The sequence below is a fragment of the Colossoma macropomum genome, unplaced genomic scaffold (genome assembly GCF_904425465.1).
Source record: "Colossoma macropomum unplaced genomic scaffold, Colossoma_macropomum, whole genome shotgun sequence".
In the NCBI taxonomy this organism is placed as follows: Eukaryota; Metazoa; Chordata; class Actinopteri; order Characiformes; family Serrasalmidae; genus Colossoma; species Colossoma macropomum.
This window is the reverse complement of record NW_023494798.1, coordinates 9,404,478-9,425,353: the sequence shown is the minus strand read 5'-3', so window position 1 is coordinate 9,425,353 and position 20,876 is coordinate 9,404,478. Positions and strand designations below refer to the sequence as shown.

Below are 20,876 nucleotides of genomic sequence, written 5' to 3'. Positions count from 1 at the left end.
CACTCGCGGCTCTCTCCCTGCCGTCCTGGCCGAGGTTCGTCGCCGCTGGGTGTTCGGGCCCGCCTTCCTGCCGGCTCTCGCGGCCGTCATCGTCGGGGCCCGGGGGGCGGGCGTATGCCACACTAGCCCATAGATATACATATAATAATAATAATAAATATAATATTACATATATATATATATATATATATATATATATATATATATATATATATATATATATATATATACACACATACATACATACATACATATACACACACATGTATGTATGTGTGTGTGTGTTACAGGCGTTCAACACGGCTAATTCCGGTGTTGTACCTGAATCAGTTCCTCCTCAAATTCACGTTCCCTTTGACTAATCAGGTCCTCGGGCGCTGCATTCATTGAACATGCCAAGCTTAGATATACATTCCTAGATGCCGCGTTGTCTTTTGTTCTCTATTGTAAGCTATACGTCTGCGCATCCGCCATGTTGGAGAGATCAAAATCCGCTTGTGAACAGATTCACTTGTACTGAGAGACGATGAGTCTTGGGATTAAATCAGCCACAACTTCCTTATTACTCAACCGATTTTCACCAAATTTGTTTTGTTATAATCCTCAGACACAGATTAATCCAGGCTGCACGGATCTGCTCTCGGTAGCTTTTATTAATTTAATAACTGATCGTGATAATTAGCCATACAGACCAGCAGGAAAATATTCAGTCTTCGAGTTTAGCGTGAGAAACACAGACACATCAGCAGATCCATCAATGTGGGAATCACTTCTAATCTTAATACATATAAAAATAAAATAAACCCCCAAAACACAGTAAGAAGGACGAGGCTGAAGTTAGTGATCTATTCGCCAGCTTCTTGTTTAAGTTTTCCCGTCCCACCTAAAATGGTTCAGCAGTCACTTTCTGGTGCCTGAAGCTGCACCATTTAAGTTGGAACAGGAAAATCCAAACAAGAAGCTGGCAATTAAGACGCTAACTTCAGGTTCGTGTAAGAAGGTGCTAGCGTTAATCTATTATGAATATCTACACAGATTAAGGAATGCTATAATTTACCTAACTACAAAGCTTTAACTATCATTGTAAATAAATAACTACTAGATATAGTTAAGATCCCCTCAATAGGCTATTAAATAAACCACATCAGGTTCTCTGTGCCTCATTAACCACACGACCATATCTACACATAAACATCACACAAACAATCCGCATCACACAAACATGAGCGTGGATCACTGCGTTCCCTCTGTTATATAATCCTATCCCACTTTCTGAGTGTAATATTCCTGAAACAGTGTAATTTTGGACAGTATCTTTCTTAAACTGCCGCTCTGTAATGGTACTGAATGCAGTCCAGCAGCGGTTTTTACCGCCCTAAAATGGCAGCGCCGTTGACGTGCCTGACTGGACCCAAAGCGGCATCTAGGTATGCATATCTATGATGCCAAGCAACACCCAAACTACGAAAAGCGAAAAGGTTCAAAAAAAGGTGTGTATGGCAGCTGTATTGACCCAATCTTCGATGGGTGAGTTTTTGCGAATTTAAAATAATATTTACCACAGAATCTCAGTTATGCCGTGTTATCTTGGGTGAATCTATAATGGAGATTGGGTAAAAACACAGGGCCGTTTAATGTCCTTTGAACCTTTTCGCTTTCCGTACTTCCACTGTCGCTCGGCGTTGTTCAGTGAATGCGTGCGCCTGAGGTCCCTTGCCAAAGGGAACATGAATTTGAGGGGGAACTGAATCGGATACAACACCGGCATCGAAGCAGAAGAACCCAGAGTGACTAGAAATTGACTGTCAACAACAAACTACTTGCTATTCTGCTCACCAGTTTACGGGGCAGGACAGCGAGGTGTGACTGTGGTCTATCGCAGCTCCTCTAATGAGTAACGTTACTCACATAAGCTCTGAGCGCAGCACTGCCAACCCAAACAACACAAACATGTAGAGCAAGAGGTACATGCAGGGCGTTGTAAGGAAAAAATAGTACTCAAAAATATATATTTTTTTCGAATTTAGCACTATTTTACTATTAAATCATGACTTATAAGACACATAGTTCACTGGTCGTTTTTTAATAGCAGATAAAATGGTGATATTTGTAGTGTAGACACACAGACGTCAGGTTCCTATTACTATAATGGTGAACCATTTTGACTCAAAGGCGCTGTTCACACCAAACCACTCTGAATGATTTTGTTTACATCTAAACGGTTGAATGATTAAGCAATTTCGCGAAATCGGTGGAGTTCCCCTTTAGTTCATTCAAGTCTGCCCTACGTAGCGCTCCGCGACCATAGCAACAGCTTCGGCCAGGGACGCCTTCACTGTTGCTATAGTAACATAACAACAAAGCGCCGTTAGCTCTGAGAGTGTAAAACCTGCCGACTCTTAGAACTTTTATCCTTAAAGTTAGAAGAATTGACTCATCAGGTCGTGTAAACAGGGACTCTCCCACGGTTTGTCACGGTGGGCACTCAGCCTTAAATGGTCACTCACTGAAAGCGTCCAGAAACATGGTAAGTTAAGCCGTTGGAGTTATGTTTATGTTTCGGTCACAAACAGGCTCGAGCCAGTGTTGTAAAAAGGCTCTTTATCTGCTCCGCAACACGCTGCGTGGGCACGAGCCAATAAGATAAGAGAGGAGAATTCACGATAAGGATTTATGGGGTTTTTTTTGTTTGTTTCGGTTTGTTTTATAGCCATGCATTTGTACATATAACAACACTAGAGACATTAGTGAACATACTGAGTTCGGATCCAATCATGTGTCATATAATTCTAAATAAATAAAGAGAGAAACAGGAGAAATAAATACATAAATAAACAAATAGAAGAAAAAAAATAAACTGTTTCAAAATTATTTTTTTATTTTTGGAGAAACTAAGGAGAGGCTACAGATATACAAATAATCAATCAATCAGAAAATAAGAAAATAAAATCATTTACCATAATAAAACAAACTAGTACAGAGAAATATCAGTTAATTCAAAGAGACAAAAATACAGTACAAAATTATAAGAAGGACTATTTGCATAAAATGCCAAAATCAGAGACCAAGTTCCAGGTTTTCACAGCTTTCTCATCACAGGAAGAAGATAAGGTTTTCAGTGTTCAGCATCTTTGATAGTGTGGAAAAAGGGGTGTACTTATTTTCACCTTACATTTGTGAATATAAAACTTTGCCAGCTAAATGAGTAGATTACATTAAAAAAAATCTTTTTTTAAATCATTTTGGTAATTTGTAAACCCAAATAAAACATTTTCGAAATAAATTCATTGATGAATTCAATCGATTCATCAACACATTCAGTATAAATAAACTCACAGTATAGATAAAGCTACGAATGTTTCCCCACAGTCTTCGAGTTTGATCACGAAGCCAAAACAGATGAAAAAAGAGTTTCTTATATCAATGGATACCTTAAATCTCGACCCCAAAAGGGGTTTTGCTGGATGAATTTGGTGAAAAAGGGATTTGTTTGTGTTTGTTGTTCGTAGCCTCGCAGCGCGACGTCATCATCCGCGCGACTCTCCTGTGGCGGGAGCAACAGTAGCAGCGGGGCTCGCTCTCGCCGCTATCGGACGCGCGCGCTGACGTCTCAGGTGGACGAGAGCCTTTTTGGAGCACCCAAACAGGTGGGCACGAGTGTTATAAACATCTGTTATAACTGTACTCAAGCTGTAACCCACTTCTAGGGTTCCTTTATCATGTTTTACGGTCAGAAAAACGTCACTGACCTGACCGGCAGAAGCGCTTCAGTACGAGGACCGTTAAACCCCTCCTGCTGCGGGAGCTCCTCTTAGGCCGCGGTCGGTTTGTCAACATTAGATCCCAAAAAAAGAGACAAATGTCACCTAACAAACTGGTGGGGAAGCTCCTTTTAGGCCGTGTTAAGTTTGTTGGGTGGTGTCAGTCTCTGTTTGGGGTCTAAAGTGAAGTGAGGGGGTGGGAGTGGAAGTTTCACCAAAACAGGCCAGGAGCTGAACCAGCAGAAGTGAGTGAAAAATAAAACTCCAAAAACTGGAATAAAAGAGCTCAAATGACACTGAAGACAAGGCACGTTTCTTTCCTCGCTAGTATATTCGAGTACGAGTGAAATTAGTATCATTTGGAAATACAGGAATGTGCAGATAGCTACGACGGTTGCCAGGTACTTTTGATGCAGAGGAGTTCTTGCCAAGTTGAAAAGCAGCCACAGCAGTGGAAAAACGTGAAATGCAACGCGCACATGACCTTACTTTTTCGTGGTGACCTGCAGAGTACATGCCAAAATGGAAAAACAAGCCCTCTATTACAACTTCATTTCCAAAAAAAGTTGGGACGCTGTGCAAAATGTAAATAAAAGCAAAACGCAATGATGTGCAAATCATTTGAAGCCTATATTTCATTGAAAATGCTTCAGAGACAACAAATCAGATGCTGAAGCTGAGAAATTGTATTGTTCTTTGAAAAATATTTGCCCATTTTGAATTTGATGCCAACAACATGTTCCAAAAAAGTTGGGACGGGGGCAACAAAAGGCTGGTAAAGTTGTGTAATGCTAAAAAAACACCTGGTGGTTAATTGGCAACAGGTCAGTAACATGATTGAGTATAAAAGAGCATCTCAGAGAGTCTTTCAGAAGTAAAGATGAGGAGGGGTTCACCACTCTGTGAAAGACTGCACAATTAAATAGTGCAACAATTCAAGAATAAAGTTTCTCAACATAAAACAGCAAAGAATGTTTGCTTTTCATCATCTACAGTACATAATATCATTAAAAGATTCAGAGAATCTGGAGAAATCTCTGTATGTAAGGGACAAGACCAAAAACCAGTATTTGCTGGCCGTGATCTTTGGGCCCTCAGGCGGCACTGCTTTAAAAACAGACATGATTCTGTAGTGGAAATCACTGCAGGGTCTCAGAAACACTTCTGAAAAACACTGTCTATGAACACAGTTCATCACTGCATCCACAAATACTAATTAAAACTCTAAAACGCAAAGAAGAAATCATATATAAACAGGATCCAGAAATGCTGCCACCTTCTCTGGGCCTGAGCTCATTTAAAATGGACTGAGAGGAAGTGGGAAAGTGTCCTGTGGTCCGACGAATCAACATTTGAAATTCCTTTTGGAAATCGTGGACACTGTGTCCTCTGGGCTAAAGACCACTCAGCTTGTTATCAGAGCACAGTTCAAAATCCAGTATTCATGATGGTGTAGGGGGGTATTAGCGCACATGGTATGGGTGACTTGCACATCTGTGAGGGCACCATTAATGCTGAATGATATATACATGTTTTGGCAACAAATGCTGCCATCCAGACAACGTCTTTTTCAGGGAAGGCCTTGATTATTTCAGCAAGACAATGTAAAACCACATTCTGCATGTATTACAACAGCATTGCTCTGTATTAAAAGAGTCCGGGTGCTAAACTGCCCTGCCTGCGGTCCAGACCTGTCACCACTGAGAATATTTGGAGCATTATGAAGTGAAAAATACAACAAAGGAGACCCCAAACTGATGAGTAGCTGAAATCCTATGTTAATCAAAAATGGAGAAACATTTCACGTTCAAAACTACAGCAGTGTCTCCTCAGTTCCCAAACACTTACAGAGTGTTGTTAAAAGAAGATGTGATGAAACACAGTGGTAACCATGACCCCGTCCCAACTTTTTTGGAACAATAAATAAAAACAATAGAATTTCTCAGTTTTAACATTTTGATATGTTGTCTTTGTAGTATTTTCAATGAAATATAGGCTTTAAAAGATCTGCACATCATTGAATTTTGTTTTTATTTACATACTGCACAGTGCCCCAACTTTTTTGGAAATGGGGTTGTACATTGTTTTTACTTTGCGTGACCTCTTTAGTCAAAAACAGTGTGTGAGGATTTGCATGTAAAACAAATAAACAGTGAATTTGTGTCAGAATTGAATACAATCCACCTTGAAATGTAATGAGACATGACTATTGCTTTCCACTGTGCAGTACTTTAAATAGCTTTGCCTCACTGAAATGCAGTCATAACAGTGAAATACAATAATACTGCAAGGTGGAAAGCAATAGCTATGCCTTTCAAGTTGGCAGTAACTGTCCCATTACATTTTAAGGTGGATTGTGTTCAGTTCTGGCAGGAATTTATCATTTCATTTTTAAAATGCAAATTCTCACATATTGTTTTTCAGTAAACAGGTCAAGCGAGGTGAGAATAATTGAGGTTTTGTTTTTCATGTTGGCAGTAGTGTCATGTATCCATTGCATTTCATTTTTCACTGTAGTGATTGCTTTTTTCGGTTTGGCATGAATTTCTCTCCATACTTTGTGTGTGTTCTTATTTTCATTAACAGTCTGCATTAGAGCTTAAACATGAGGCTAAAGGATCCAGAACTCTGTCCCGCTCTGCTCCGGCTTCCAAAGGGCAGAAAACAGAGACTGTCCGCATCATCACCAAGGACCTTATCAGGGACCTCAGGCAAGTTGACAGGTTTGACTACAATCATAGGTCAATGATACACATCAGTAGGGCTGTTAATTACTGAGTTGGACTCGATTTCAAAATGCCACTGCTAGAGAGGTAACGGTACGCCAAAGTCATCACTTATGGACCGTGGGAGAGACAGCAGGTCCAGCCAAGCAGTTTTTCTGTCGTAGTTTACTGGGAACCCAAAATTTTCCCACACAGCTGATTTGAAACAAGCAGGTTGGGTTTTCTCCTGTGCGTCATTTGCATCTGCCATAGTGTGAGTGATTCAGACAGTTTATTGTTCTTCACATGTATTCTCTGTACGACTGCATGCACTGAACCACAACATGCGTACCATTGACGGTTCAGGACGGATACGTGTACCAGTACACTCTTAGTCATTGCTTAGGAGTTGACTTTGTCTGTGAGAATCACTAATGATTCTATGGTAGTTTGCATGATAACCGTGCATATTTAAATGTGCATATTAAAGATGAAACGATATTAAAATTTCATATCACGATTATCATGACCAAAATTATCACGATTATCGGTATTATTGCGATATTGTTCAAATGTGTTGAAAAGTAAAATTAAAAAAATAAATACTGATACACAAACTGAAACTCGTTTCACCAACTTTTATATTAACACAAATAGAACTGGCACTTTTTGTTTGCATAAACATTAAAAAATAAGGTCAATACATTTTTAGTATTACTTTTGTATTACTTACAATACTTGTAATACTCTGTAAACAAAAGAATTGCAAATGTATTATTACTGTTATTATCACTACTGTTATTATACTTATTCTTCTTATTATTATTACTATTGTAATTATTATTATTATTATTATTATGATGATGATGATTATTATTATTATTATTATTGTTGTTATTATTAATTACAATAACTAGGGATTTCCCTGCATAGAGAATTAAATCTCGACCAACTCTGAGGTGCGTCTTAATGGAAAATTACTACTTCTAAGAAGTGCTGCACTCGGGGGATTTCTTTCCTAACTGCAATTGCAGCATTATTGTGCCGTTGTGGCGCTTTACCCCTAATCAATACAGCGCACCAGGAAAAACAGCCAAAATCACAGAGGAATTGCGTGACCGCGCTGTGAGCTGCAGACAGTGTAGAACTCACACAGTGTGTCTTCACCTGTGGAGCTGCTTCTCTAAAAGCATTTTAAACCTAAAACATAACTAAAAATTAACATGCATCTGAGCTGCGGCAGAAACACTCCTAAAGTTTAATCTCTGAAACTGCTTTTCCTAAAAGCAGCACACAGCGTTTACTCGCGCGAGGTCCCGTCTCAAAGCACACTATCTTCCCTATGTAGTGCACTTCGTGGATCATGAAATAGCAAATCCTTCACCCAAAGAGTGCATGAAATGCTCGACTAAGTCATCTATAATCAACATTAACAACAGGCTACAAAGTCCCTATTTAAAACTCAACTGCTTGGTACTGATGATCGTGTTTGTTAGCGCACTATGTAGGGGACACAGTGATTTGAGACAGCGTTATTCTCTTCTCAGACAGTAAACACTGCAAGCGAGACGAGAAAGGTGAGCTGCGCAGATTGAACTTTTGCAGCGTCTCGTTCCTTGTGTGACTGTTAACTCAGAGCTCATTTTGGAGACTCTACTCCACAGAAATATTTGTTAAAAGCTTTAGTTTCGATTCACAGTTGATTCACCGATTGTTTTCTTTTTTTTGACGCTAAAAGCTTCATTCTATATGATCAACGAACCATAAGCATTGGTTAAACCACACAAACCATGACATTTCTTCTATTTCAAAGTCCCCACAGACTTTTACAGTAAACTTAACCTTGCGTTCTCCAAAAAGTAGCAGGTGGTGGTCGCGAAAATGACTCGTAAGGTTTGATGTGTTGCCCCCTTTCGCCGCTATTTTCTTTCGGCCTGTTCTGCAGACAGCGTGGTCATCTTCAATTAGCTTTCCTTCTGCATTCTTATAAAACCCAAAATATGACCAAACGTCAGACTTGGTCTTCTTACAAGGCTGAAATATCTCTGAATCTCCGAGTTTTTCACACCGTGGTAATCGACCTCGGTTTTAACGTTACTTTAAAGTTCAAACGGTACTACTAACCGTCATTAAATTTTACCGTGGTTTACCGTGAAACCGGTAACCGTTTCATCTCTAGTGCATATGTTCTGGCATTAATTGCCATGGGGGGATGGGGCGTCTTCAGTGACAGCAGAGGAGGGTAAAGTTCAGCTCCTCACTGCTGGGCTTTAGTTACATTTAGGGCATCATATGCCTTCAAAGAGGGGGGCAATTATTTATTATCACCCACCCCTAATTGTTTGGTGATATGAAGCCGAAGTCAGATATTCTCCAGTTTCTTGTTCGAATTTTCCCATTCCGCCTTAAATGGTGCAGCAGTAATTCTGGCGCTTCAGGTGTCAGAACTGCTAGACTATTAAGGGGGAATGGGAAAGTAAGCTAGCTAGATACCGAGATATTAGCATGCTATTAGTGATTTTTTTAATGCTTGTTATGAAGAAAACGACCAAAATACACCGAAATGACATTAAACTAAGATAAAACAATGGTTATCATAATTTTTTAACGGAGAAAATTCTCACATTTGTTTCTTTGGTCTCTTGTTCTCCATCTTGCCGGTTTTTCTCTTTTTTTCCTCATAACTCTCCGTTTGGAGTCTCTGAAAAACCTCTGTTTGGAGGGTCATGTAGCCCGAACACTTCATCCTACCCCTCAATCTCTACAAGAATCGGGACACCCTACCCCTAGACGTGAACGCACAAAACAGAGGGCCCAGGGCTGAGTTGTAGGGGCGAGGGGTGAAATGGTACTGGGCCTAAGTTTGTTGTTTCGAAGGGAGATTTTAAATGTGCCAAAAAATACTAAAATGTATGACTCACCTTGAACTAGAATTCGGAACAGAGACCCATCTGGCCAGTCCATCATCATCTGCACAGAAGAAATTGGACGCATCACAGCTGAGTCTCGTGTTGCCGCTAAAGAAGAAAAAGAAGCAGTGCTGGAGAGTCAGCGCAGAATTCGGGAGGAGGCCATGGTGAGCAGACCTCAAAGTTAAAAAAAAATTCTTGCCCTCTTGATTTGAAAAGGTCGGTATGCTAAAGCCGTACTAATTTATAGTAGAGTCAAAATACCAGACGTAACAGTCCTTTACTGCTTACGCAAGATGCAGCAGCACAGATCCTAACAAAAACAAAAGCTCATATCACCCCCGTTTAGAAAGAACAGCATTGACTAAATGTATCTTCTAGGATAGATTTTAAGGCTCTGTTATTATTGTTTAAGGCTTTGTTCACACGGCAGGTAAAAGTGGCCCAAATCTGATTTTTTTCCCCTCATATGTGACACAGATGTGTGTGTCAGTTTGAACAGATAAACACACTGAATCTGACATTTTCAATTTCGCTTTGAGACATTTTCGTATGTGGTACTGAAATCTGATACGTGTCCGATCCACAGCAATCCGACTCAGTCTGAACAGCCGGATCGAAATTCATGCGACTTTCATGTCAATCCACCTCGACACTCTGCATCATTTCGAGACCTCAAACATTTAGGCTGATGTTTCTGCACCAAAAAATTAGAAGAAACTCATCAGAACCACTCTGTGTTGGAAGAGTTTAGAAAGAAATGGCCGAACGTGGCTGGAGGAGAACAAGGCTGCAACGTCAGAGAACAGTTAAAATTCTGAAAGCAAAGCTTAAAGAATCCGAGGACGCGAACCAAAGAAGTGACTGTGGCCGAATAACCTCCAGCTTTTATAAGACATTATACAACCCTTAGTTCCGGCCACGCAAGCTGATTGGTTGAGAAGTGTTCTAACCGTGCTGTTATTTCACCATAACAGCACATTTTTTTCACAAACACTGTATCACTCTGCTGAGACACCATTGCTAAGCAACGACTTTGACAGCTGTAGGAGACGCTCAAGACAATTGAACGTTTTACTTCTTACTTTGCCACAAACAGAAAATCACATTTGACCGACAGCCAATTTGGTCAGACTCTGAAGATGAGATGACACTAAATTCCCAAACTGTCATCACCACTGAGCAGCTTTTCAGGCAGCTGTGACAGGAGAACAGCTAAACAACCTGGAATCAGCCAGAAATGAACCCAACACCATTCGCCAAACTAAATGGGCTGGAAGATGCTTTACAGACTGGCTGGAACAGAACAACATTAATACTGATCTGGCAAAAATTGACAAAACTGAGCTAAACTTGATATTGCGGCAGTTTTATGGCTCAGTCTGTACTTCAAAAGGCGAGGCTTACAGCAGACTGTGCAGCGAGTGGGCGGAGCTCATTACTCTGACGTAGCAACAAGCTGCTTGTTAAGGAACTATAATTTGGTGAAGGAACTGCGAACATTAAAACATATTAAACGCCGCGTTCACGGCCCAGTTTATTAATTTATTACTTTATTTATTTAACTGTTGTATTAAAGCAATAGAACACTCGAGGAGTGTGTTATCGCCAATAACATCACGGCTGCGATGATCTACGGCGACCAAATCACAGCTGTGATGTTATTTCGCAATAACATACTTCCTCTACTGTTCTACTGCTTAAGTGAAGCACAGTGTATAATAATATTATAATAGTATAAAAAAAGTATAATAATATAATTATAATATAGTATAATATTATTATTATTGTTGTTATTATTATATAAATGTGGTCTTACTAGCCATAGCCCAGTTAGTCACCAAAAATACATGCATCTCCTTTTTTCCCCTATTTTTATATTTCTACATCACATCTACAACACTGAAGCTCTGCTTGACATTGTGTGAAACTTCAAAATGAATGGACTAACAGATTATTGTCCAAAATCACTTAAAATAGAATCTCTTTACATTAGCTTCCATTACAAGTTGATCACTTACAAGTCATATTATTATTTGTGCCACATCTAGTCTCTAAGGTGAATAAACTCTCTTCTTAAATCACCTCAAATTTCACTCAAATAAGACAAATGAATATCCTTTGTAACTGCAGTACCAAACGGGGAATTTCACTGATTTTTCAAAATTTCTACATAATTCAGTCTGTAAGATGTAAGTAAAGCCTTGATAATGGGTTGTTTTGAAACTTGGCATTCTACTGAAACTTAGAGTCAGAATGGTTTACAGTCATGGTGATGAGAATGAAGCGAAGACGTGAGACATGAAGCGTTTAATGCTTCTAAAGCCTACAGCATGCAAAGTTATGACATGGAATGGTTATGGATATGCTGCAAGATACATTGTTTTCAGATAGTTTTGAGATGTTAGGTTTACAGGTCGCTCTGAAAAGTAAATAAAATAGAAATGTGTACACCGATCAGACATAACGTTATGACCACCTCCTTGTTTCTACACTCTTTGTCCATTTTATCAGCTCCACTTACTATATAGGTGCACTTTGTAGTTCTACAGTTACAGACTGTAGTCCATCTGTTTCTCTGCATACTTTGTTAGCCCCCTTTTACCCTGTTCTTCGGTGGTCAGGACCCCCATGGACCCTCACAGAGCAGGTACTATTTGGGTGGTGGATCATTCTCAGCACTGCAGTAACACTGATGTGGTGGTGGTGTGTTAGTGTGTGTTGCGCTGGTGCGAGTGGATCAGACACAGCAGTGCTGCTGGAGTTTTTAAACACTGTGTCCGCTCACTGTCCACTCTATTAAAAGCACATGCATTGTTGGTCCACCTTGTGGATGTACAGTCAGAGACGACAGCTCATCTGCTGCTGCACAGTTTGTGTTGGTCATCCTCTAGTCCTTCATCAGTGGTCACAGGACGCTGCCCACAGGACGCTGTTGGCTGGATATTTTTGGTTGGTGGACTATTCTCAGTCCAGCAGTGACACTGAGCTGTTTAATGTTATGCCTGATCAGTGTATATCTGCGTGACCCCTGGTTCCTATCACCACCATTGTAAAGAAATCTATCCGTTTCTCTGCAGTGCGTCAGTTCATATCAAATCACTCTCCATGACTTTCTTAGCTATTAATTTATGCAGACGTTTTGAAAAATCAGTACAGTTCCCCTTTAAATAACTTTACCTCAAATGTATTTCAGTCGCAGAGCAATTGTTGGGGTTCAAAGTTTGCTTCTTTAGTTTTTCATTGGAATTACCTGGCTAATGTGTATTTTTGCATAGTCTTACAGTTAACATCATGTAATATACTGTCAGAGATCACATGCGCAAGTCTGTTTTAGATTCCTTAGTATAGTTTGTGGGAAGTGGGTGTCTTGCTGTTTACACAGTACTGAGTGGTGTTTATGGTACATTTTCCTCAGAGCTCTAGTGCTGAACTAAAGAAGCAAACATAAGAAATGTGTAAATTTGATTCATTGTCAAAGTATACCTTAAGACTGATAATGGCTTTGTCTTTCTTAACAATGAAAAGACCCATATGTTTAGGGCTTAGCAGAGCTGAGGTGAAGCACATGCAGCATCAGTACTGTTTGTGTTTTTGTGTGTGTGTGTGTGTGTGTGTGTGTGTGTGTGTGTGTGTCAGAATGCCGCAGAGGAAAGGAAATCGCTCATGCACCAGGCAGATTTGTCCCGTCAAAAGAACCAAGGCCTTAGCGACCTGGAGGCTGAAGCTAGAGAGCGCGCTCAGTACCTGCTTGAAAGGGCTAATGCTCTAAGGATGGAGCAAGAAGATGAGGTCAAGAAGCTCAACGAGGTTTGGCTTCATCTCTCTCATTCGTTCTGTTCCAGAGAGGCCAGTTGTGTGTGTGTGTGTGTGGGGGGGGGGTTACAAGCACATACAAACTTTTTTTTCCGGTTACTGACATGCTGCTGGTTTTGCTGGTTACTGATCTTCCTTTTTCTTCATCAATCAGCATTCAACCTGTCAGCTTCATCAGTTATTTACAACCCTATTTCCAAAAAACCTGGGATGCTGTGCAAATGTAAATAAAAATATAATGCAATGATATGCAAATCATATAAACTTATCTTTAAATGAAAATACTACAAAGACAACAAATCAAATGTTGAAACTGAGAAAATGTATTGTTTTTTTGTTTTTTTTTAAATATATACCCATTTTGAATTTGATGTCAACAACATGTTCCAAAAAAGTTGGGACAGGGCCATGTTTACCACTGTGTTTCATCACCTCTTCTTTGAACAACACTGTCATTTGTCGTATTTTTCATTTCAAAACCCTCCAAATGTTGTCAGTGGGTGACAAATCTGGACTGCAGGCAGGACAGTTCAGCACCTCTTACTACAGAGCAATGCTGTTGTAATACATGCAGAATGTGGTTTGACATTGTCTTGCTGAAATAATCAAGGCCTTCCCTGAAAAAGGACGTCGTCTGGATGGCAGCATTTGTTGCCAAAACATGTATATATCGTTCAGCATTAATGGTGCCTTCACAGATGTGCCCTGTCACCCATACCATGTGCGCTAATACCCCCCTACACCATCATGAATACTAGATTTTGAACTGTGCTCTGATTACAAGCTGAGTGGTCTTTAGCCCAGAGAACACAGCGTCCATGATTCCCAAAAAGGAATTTCAAATGTTGATTCGTCGGACCACAGGACACTTTCCCACTTCCTCTCAGTCCATTTTAAATGAGCTCAGGCCCAGAGAAGGTGGCAGTGTTCTTGGATCCTGTTTATATATGATTTCTTCTTTGTGTTGTAGAGTTTTAACTTCCATTTGTGGATGCAGTGACGAACTGTTTACACAGACAGTGGTTTTCAGAAGTGTTCCTGAGCCCATGCAGTGATTTCCACTACAGAATCATGTCTGTTTTTAATGCATTGCCGCCTGAGGGCCCAAAGATCACAGCTAGCCAATACTGGTTTTTGGTCTTGTGCTTTACGTACAGAGATTTCTCCAGATTCTCTGAATCTTTTAATGTTATTATGTACTGTAGATGATGAAAAGCAAAAGTTCTTTGCTGTTTTACGTTGAGAAACTTTATTCTTGAATTGTTGCACTATTTGATCGTGCAGTCTTTCACAGAGTGGTGAACCCCTCCTCATCTTGACTTCTGTAAGACTCAGCCTCTCTGATATGCTTTTTTGGAACGTGTAGTTAACATCAAATTCAAAATGGGCAAATATTTTTCAAAAAACAATAAATTTCTCAGTTTCAACATTTGATATGTTGTCGTTGTACTATTGACAATGAAATATAGGGTTTAAATGATTTGCACATCATTGCATTTTGTTTTTATTTAAACTTTACTCGCGTCCCAACTTTTTTGGAAATGGGGTTGTATGTTTACCTGATATAACAGCTCACTTTTGCCCTTTTATTAAAGTGTCATAACTGTTCATTAATGATTTTAAGGTGATTTATCTAATACATAACATTAATAAACTAATTTTAAACCATTTATTAACCTGTCCACAGTTGATCCTGGGGGCTCAATGCCATGCAGTACGTGAAGCTCAGATCCTGGAGAGGAAACAAATTCTAAAAGAGCTACAGGAGGAGGAGAGGAGGCTGGATGCCATGATGGAAGTGGACCGTCGCCGGGCCCTTGAGGTTCAAGAACAGATTGACCAGCTGCGTAAACAACAGAGGATTCAGTGAGGGCATTTAATGTTTTACATAAACTTTTCAAGTGTCTGCTGGTTGTTTGTGGATGTTTGTCATTCCTGAGCTTGTTCTGTGCATGTTATGTTATGCATTAGAGGAAAGATGTGCATCCTAAAACAGATTGAGGACCGGCTGGAGGAGCGCATGCTAGATGACGAAGTGAAAGAACAGGAGGGGCAGCAGATGCTGGAGAGCCTGGAGAGGATGCAGATGGAGGAGCTGGAGGTAAACACACAGTATCAGAACCCACTTGAACACACAGCTTACCACATAGCTCTGATAGCTAAAGAGGGGATGTGGAGTCTGTGTTTTGTGGAGAAAAGTGAGGTGCACTTTTTTTCCCCTCAATAGTTCACCCCAGAGAATCTAAATCTGTGTTTTCTTTAAGTAGATAAATCTTCCTCGTACGAGAATGCAATATACACTGGAGTCCCAAAGTCCCAAAAGAGATTTTAAATGAAAAAATTCCAGATTTTCAATAAGCTCGGAAATAAACAACAAAATTTTAGAAACTTAAACATTTGACAGTTAAAACAAGGACAAAATATTTAAAATTCTGTGCTAATCCTAGGTCACTGTTTAATTTGAAGCAAAATTTTAAAATTGACCATGTTAAGACCTTCATACAAAAAGGTAAGATTTTTTTTGTCTTATTCCTTCCATTGAGAAACATTTTCAGACGACTCTTAAGTGGATTTAATCTAGTGATCAGAGGCTTTTGCACAAACCTGCAGCGTCAGTGCCAACTTGAGTGCACACTGTCACTGAAACCTAAGGGCTGCCATTCTGTACCAAATACTAAGAAATTCAAATTCTAGAAATTCTTGTAAACGTTCAAAGGTTCTACTTTTAATTCAAATTGGTAGACTGATAATGTCATGTGTAGTGATACTTTGTATTAATTTTTTTGCGGGGTCTTCTAGAATAGATATGCATGCTTCAATCATACTGTGCATCTCTATTCAACCTCTGTTTGAAACGCTCTGCTGGGGCTCCTCTGTCTAAGCCTCGCCTCCCAGTGAGCCCAGCTTGCTCTGATTGGTCAGCCTGGCCACTCTGTTCTGATTGCTCAACCACCAGAGCAGCATCCTGCTACAAGTTCTGTCCCCATGCTGCTGTTTCTATTCTTACAAAGGCGTCAGTTTTGCCATATGCTGTTGTAATACATGCAAAATGTGGTTTGACATGGTCTTGCTGTAATAATCAAGGTCTTCCCTGAAAAAGACGTCATCTGGATGGCAGCATATCTTGCCAAAACATGTATATATTGTTCAGCATTAATCGTGCCATCACGGCCAGCAAATACTGTTTTTTGGTCTTGTCCCTTACGTACAGAGATTTCTCCGGATTCTCTGAATCTTTTAATGTTATTATATACTGTAGATGATGAAAAGCAAACATTCTTTGCTATTTTATGTTGAGAAACTTTATTCTTGAATTGTTGCACTATTTAATTGTGCAGTCTCACACAGAGTGGTGAACCCCTCCTCATCTTTACTTCTGAAAGACTCAGCCTCTCTGAGATGCTCTTTTATACCCAATCATGTTACTGACCTGTTGCCAATTAACCACCAGGTGTTTTTTTAGCATTACACAACTTTACCAGCCTTTTGTTGCCCCCGTCCCAACTTTTTTGGAACGTGTTGTTGGCATCACATTCAAAATGGGCAAATATTTTTCAAAGAACAATACAATTTCTCAGTTTCAACATTTATGTTGTTTTTGTAGTATTTTCCTTAAAAGTATGGTTTACATGATTTGCATATCATTGCATCCTATTTTTATTTACATTCTGCACAGCGTCCCAACTTTTTTGGAAATGGGGTTGTAGTTCTCAAATAGGACTGATAAGCTAAATACTCAATTTTGGTATCGTACAGATATATTTATTTTATATGTTCTCTAAGACTGTAATAAGTTTATTCTATGGAACAGTGTAGGAAAGTTGGCCAATTATGTTGCAGATTCTTTTATGACATTATGCTAAAATGTCACTAAGCAGATTCATAAGTTTTAAATAATTTTCAAGTAGCTGTAATTGTAAAGTTGTCAAAAAAGTAAGATTTTTAGAGGATTTTAGACTGACAGATGTGTAGCAGATGAGAAAGATGTTCTAATAAAATTAAATATTGAATTTGGCAAGAAAGTACTACATGTACATAATTACAGTATACTATTTATCTAATAACTTTTTGTTACCGGAACACTTCTAAACTACTTAACTGCTTCTACATACACCACTTACACATGCACCATGCATGTGTAAGTGGTGTATGTAGAAGCAGTGAATCTGATGGCTGTGCTCTGCTGGAAAGCTTTTTCTTGGACAGGATGCTAGGACAGGAATGAGTCAGCAGTGAGGGTGTAACTTTAGTGGATCAGATCTAAAATTGTGTGTGTGTGACTGTGCACGTACTGCACTGTGCGAAAGTCTCATGATCTTATGAGAGCGCCCTTTATTTATTTAATTTCAAGTCAAGTAGGAGATACTCATTTCTTGGGACCCTCCTTTTGTGTACTGGGTCAAAATCGACCCTTTTCAGGTCTCTAAAAGTGCATTACACTTATTTATATATTTTTTCATGAAACTTGATAACTTCCTTAACAGTGATGATACAAATATGTCATCTTCATTTTTACTAGTTTGATGATTTTATAAAATCTCTACACTATTTGGATACAAAGACACTGCTCAGGGTCAAATTCGACCCTGTAGTTCAGAGTGGCAAACGGGAAAGCTATCGGAGTGGGAAACAGAGTGCAGATCAAGTTTATGACCTTGTTGAAAGCAACTAAATATTTATTGCTGGAAAGTTGAATCCAAAGCTGCCAGAGTAGGAAACAGAATGCAGATTTTACAAGTTTATGACCTGTGAGAAGACACACACAGCAACTAAAGATTTCTTGTGGGAAAGTATAATCCAGACCTATTGGGGGGTGCAGATGAGAGTGCAGAGAAGGTTGTGACAGTAACTTCACACTCATTCAACCTCTCTCTCTCTTGCACAGATGGAGGTTCTCACTCTAGGAAAGCCATTAAACCTTTGATCAAGTAAATGGCCAATGCTTACAATGTTGAAATCAGTTTAGAGCATGACAAATGTACACACACACACACACACACACACACACACACACACACACAAAAAAAAAGGCAACTAAATAATTTATAGCGGGAATGTCCAATCCAAAGCTACCAGAGTGGGAAACAGAATGCAGATCAAGTTTATGACTTGTAAGAAGACACACACAGCAACTAAATATTTCTTGTGGGAAAGTATAATCCAGACCAATGGTGGGACGGTGGGGCAGGGGGGCGATATAGAGTGCAGATGTTAAATCAATCAGTTCAGAGCATGACAAATGTACACATGCGCACACAAAAAAAAAAACAGACACATACAAACAAACATATATACATTATATATATAATATACACACACCTATTTTTATATATATATATATATATATATATATATATATATATATATATATATATATAAATAAAAATAAATAAATTATGTATGTAGACCCCAGGGCCCACAAGATCTTCAGTGAAATTTTGTAACATAAGGGTTAGTTTTGACACTCATCATAAAAGAGTTTTCATAATTTGATGTCAACACAAATCAAATATCTGTGAAGTAATTTCATACTATAAATGTACAATATCCAGCAGAATAAATAGCACCTACGTCCAAAATAGTACATTATTGTTGCAATACACAGTGAGTAAAAATGGTACCCAAGGGCCGAAAAAAAAAAAAAGTTAACACTATTTTTCAAAGAATGTTGAGAAAAGAGGAAAAAATTGAAGGCAAGGCACCTTTATTTATGTAGCACCTTTTAAACACTGCATTCATTCAAATTGCTTTACCAATGGGGATAATAATGCATGTAAAAGGTGTACAATAATTTAAAAGATGTAGCAGAGAAGAAATATAAAAAAATTATTAAAACAATAAAAAAACAATAGTTTTAAAAGTGCTTTTATAAGAGAGAAGTGCCGTAGAGGTAACAGTGTTTCAGACTGAGGTGTGAGCTGGTCAAATAGGAACGTTTTCAGCCCAGATATTTAAGTGTCTAGTGTTGGGTCTATCTAATGCTGTTCTGAAGGTGATAAAATGTTGATTTAGTAACTGCTTTAACGTGACAGCCAAAACTGAGGTTAGAGTTCAGTAGTACACAAAGGTTATGTGCTTGTTCTTAAGATTTTAATGCTCTTGGATCCAGATATGCAGCTAATTTGTGCCTCTCAATGCAATTCCCGAATAAAATAATATCTGTTTTATATTTATTCAACTGCAGAAAGTTTTGCCCTGTCCAGTTAGCGATGTGCTAAAGGCACAAGTGCCAAGTGAATCTGAAGCTGGCTTCTTATTCAGATTTTCCATTCCGGTCTTTTACCCTGTTCTTCAGTGGTGAGGACCCCCAAAGGACCACCACAGAGCAGGTGTCATTTGGGTGGTGGAGGCTTATTAGTGTGTTGCGCTGGTGCGAGTGGATCAGACAGCAGTGCTGCTGGAGTTTTTAAACACTCACTCTCCACTCTAGACACTCCTACCTTGTCAGTCCACCTTGTAGATGTAAAGTCAGAGACGATAGCTCATCTGCTGCTGCACAGTTTGTGTTGGTCATCCTCTAGTCCTTCATCAGTGGTCACAGGACGCTGCCCACAGGACACTGTTGGCTGGATATTTTTGGTTGGTGGACTATTCTCAGTCCAGCAGTGACACTGAGGTGTTTAAAAACTCCAGCAGCACTGCTGTGTCTGATCCACTCAGACCAGCGCAACACAAAACCACCACCACATCAGTGTTAATGTAGTGCTGAGAATGATCCACCACCCAAATAGTACCTACTCTGTGAGGGTCCATGGGGGTCCTGACCACTGAAGAACAGGGTAAAAGGGGGCTAACAAAGTATGCAGAGAAACAGATGGACTACAGTCTGTAACTGTAGAGCTACAAAGTGCACCAATATAGTAAGTGGAACTGATAAAACGGACAATGAGTGTAGAAACAAAGAGGTGCTCGTAAATGTTATCCCTCTTGTCACTCACTGTCCACTCTATTAGACACTCCTACCTTGTTGGTCCACCTTGTAGATGTAAAGTCAGAGACGATAGCTCATCTGGCTTAAACATTCAGTTTAATTCTAAAGTTGGAAAATACTCATGTGAAAATGAATGACTGTTTTTGATACATAAAACCACACAAACTTTTAAGTGGACCCCAGGAGACAAATAAACTGCAATAAACAGTAGGACATGGGCCCTTTAATTGTTCAGCCATAGCCTGTCTGTCTGTCTGTGCAGTTTCTCACTGAGTTGGATCTCATTGTATTAGTAATGATTTATGTTTCCATCAAATTGCAGTGCTGTAATTTGCATTGTTATGTTTGTGGGATTGTGGTCCTAGGCCATGGAGAGAAAGAAAGCCGAGCAGAGAAGGCTCCTGCTAGAGATTCAGAAGATCAATGAGGAGAATCTACTTGCAAAGGAACACAAGAAAGAAGAGGAGAGACTAGCGGACCTTCGTGCTCTGGAGTATACACACAAGAAACTGGTGAGTAAAGGTTGTTTTCCAGTAGCTGCTCTGTGCCATAGGGAAGTTACGTACATCAGCAATGCTCAAAGGTAGTATTTGGACACTTCAACACCATTTATGTGATGTTTATCTCTTACTTTCCAAGCTAAAGTTTCCATTTATTCAACTAGGTTTACTAGAACTCAAAATGAGCCTAGTAATTGACTGAAACATACATGCCTCTGATTTTTCAAACATTTCAAAATTTCTGCATAATTCAT

At 39.4% G+C, this 20,876-nt stretch overlaps 1 protein-coding gene across 3 annotated transcripts in view; it reads left to right on the top strand.

The window, feature by feature from the left end:
• Positions 1-2,376: 2,376 nt before the first annotated feature.
• Positions 2,377-20,876, top strand: part of cfap45 (cilia and flagella associated protein 45) — a 54,984-nt gene continuing 36,484 nt past the window's right edge. The window contains exons 1-8 of one of the 3 annotated variants that reach the window (XM_036584839.1): positions 2,377-2,527; positions 3,510-3,647; positions 6,348-6,472; positions 9,398-9,542; positions 13,015-13,185; positions 14,879-15,057; positions 15,163-15,292; positions 20,488-20,634. In XM_036584839.1, coding sequence (XP_036440732.1) covers positions 2,525-2,527; positions 3,510-3,647; positions 6,348-6,472; positions 9,398-9,542; positions 13,015-13,185; positions 14,879-15,057; positions 15,163-15,292; positions 20,488-20,634 — 1,038 coding nt within the window. In that variant the 5' untranslated portion in view covers positions 2,377-2,524. Of the gene's footprint in view, positions 2,528-3,509; positions 3,648-6,347; positions 6,473-9,096; positions 9,315-9,397; positions 9,543-13,014; positions 13,186-14,878; positions 15,058-15,162; positions 15,293-20,487; positions 20,635-20,876 lie in introns of those variants that run through there. The other 2 variants (XM_036584841.1, XM_036584840.1) reach the window with 2 other exon arrangements.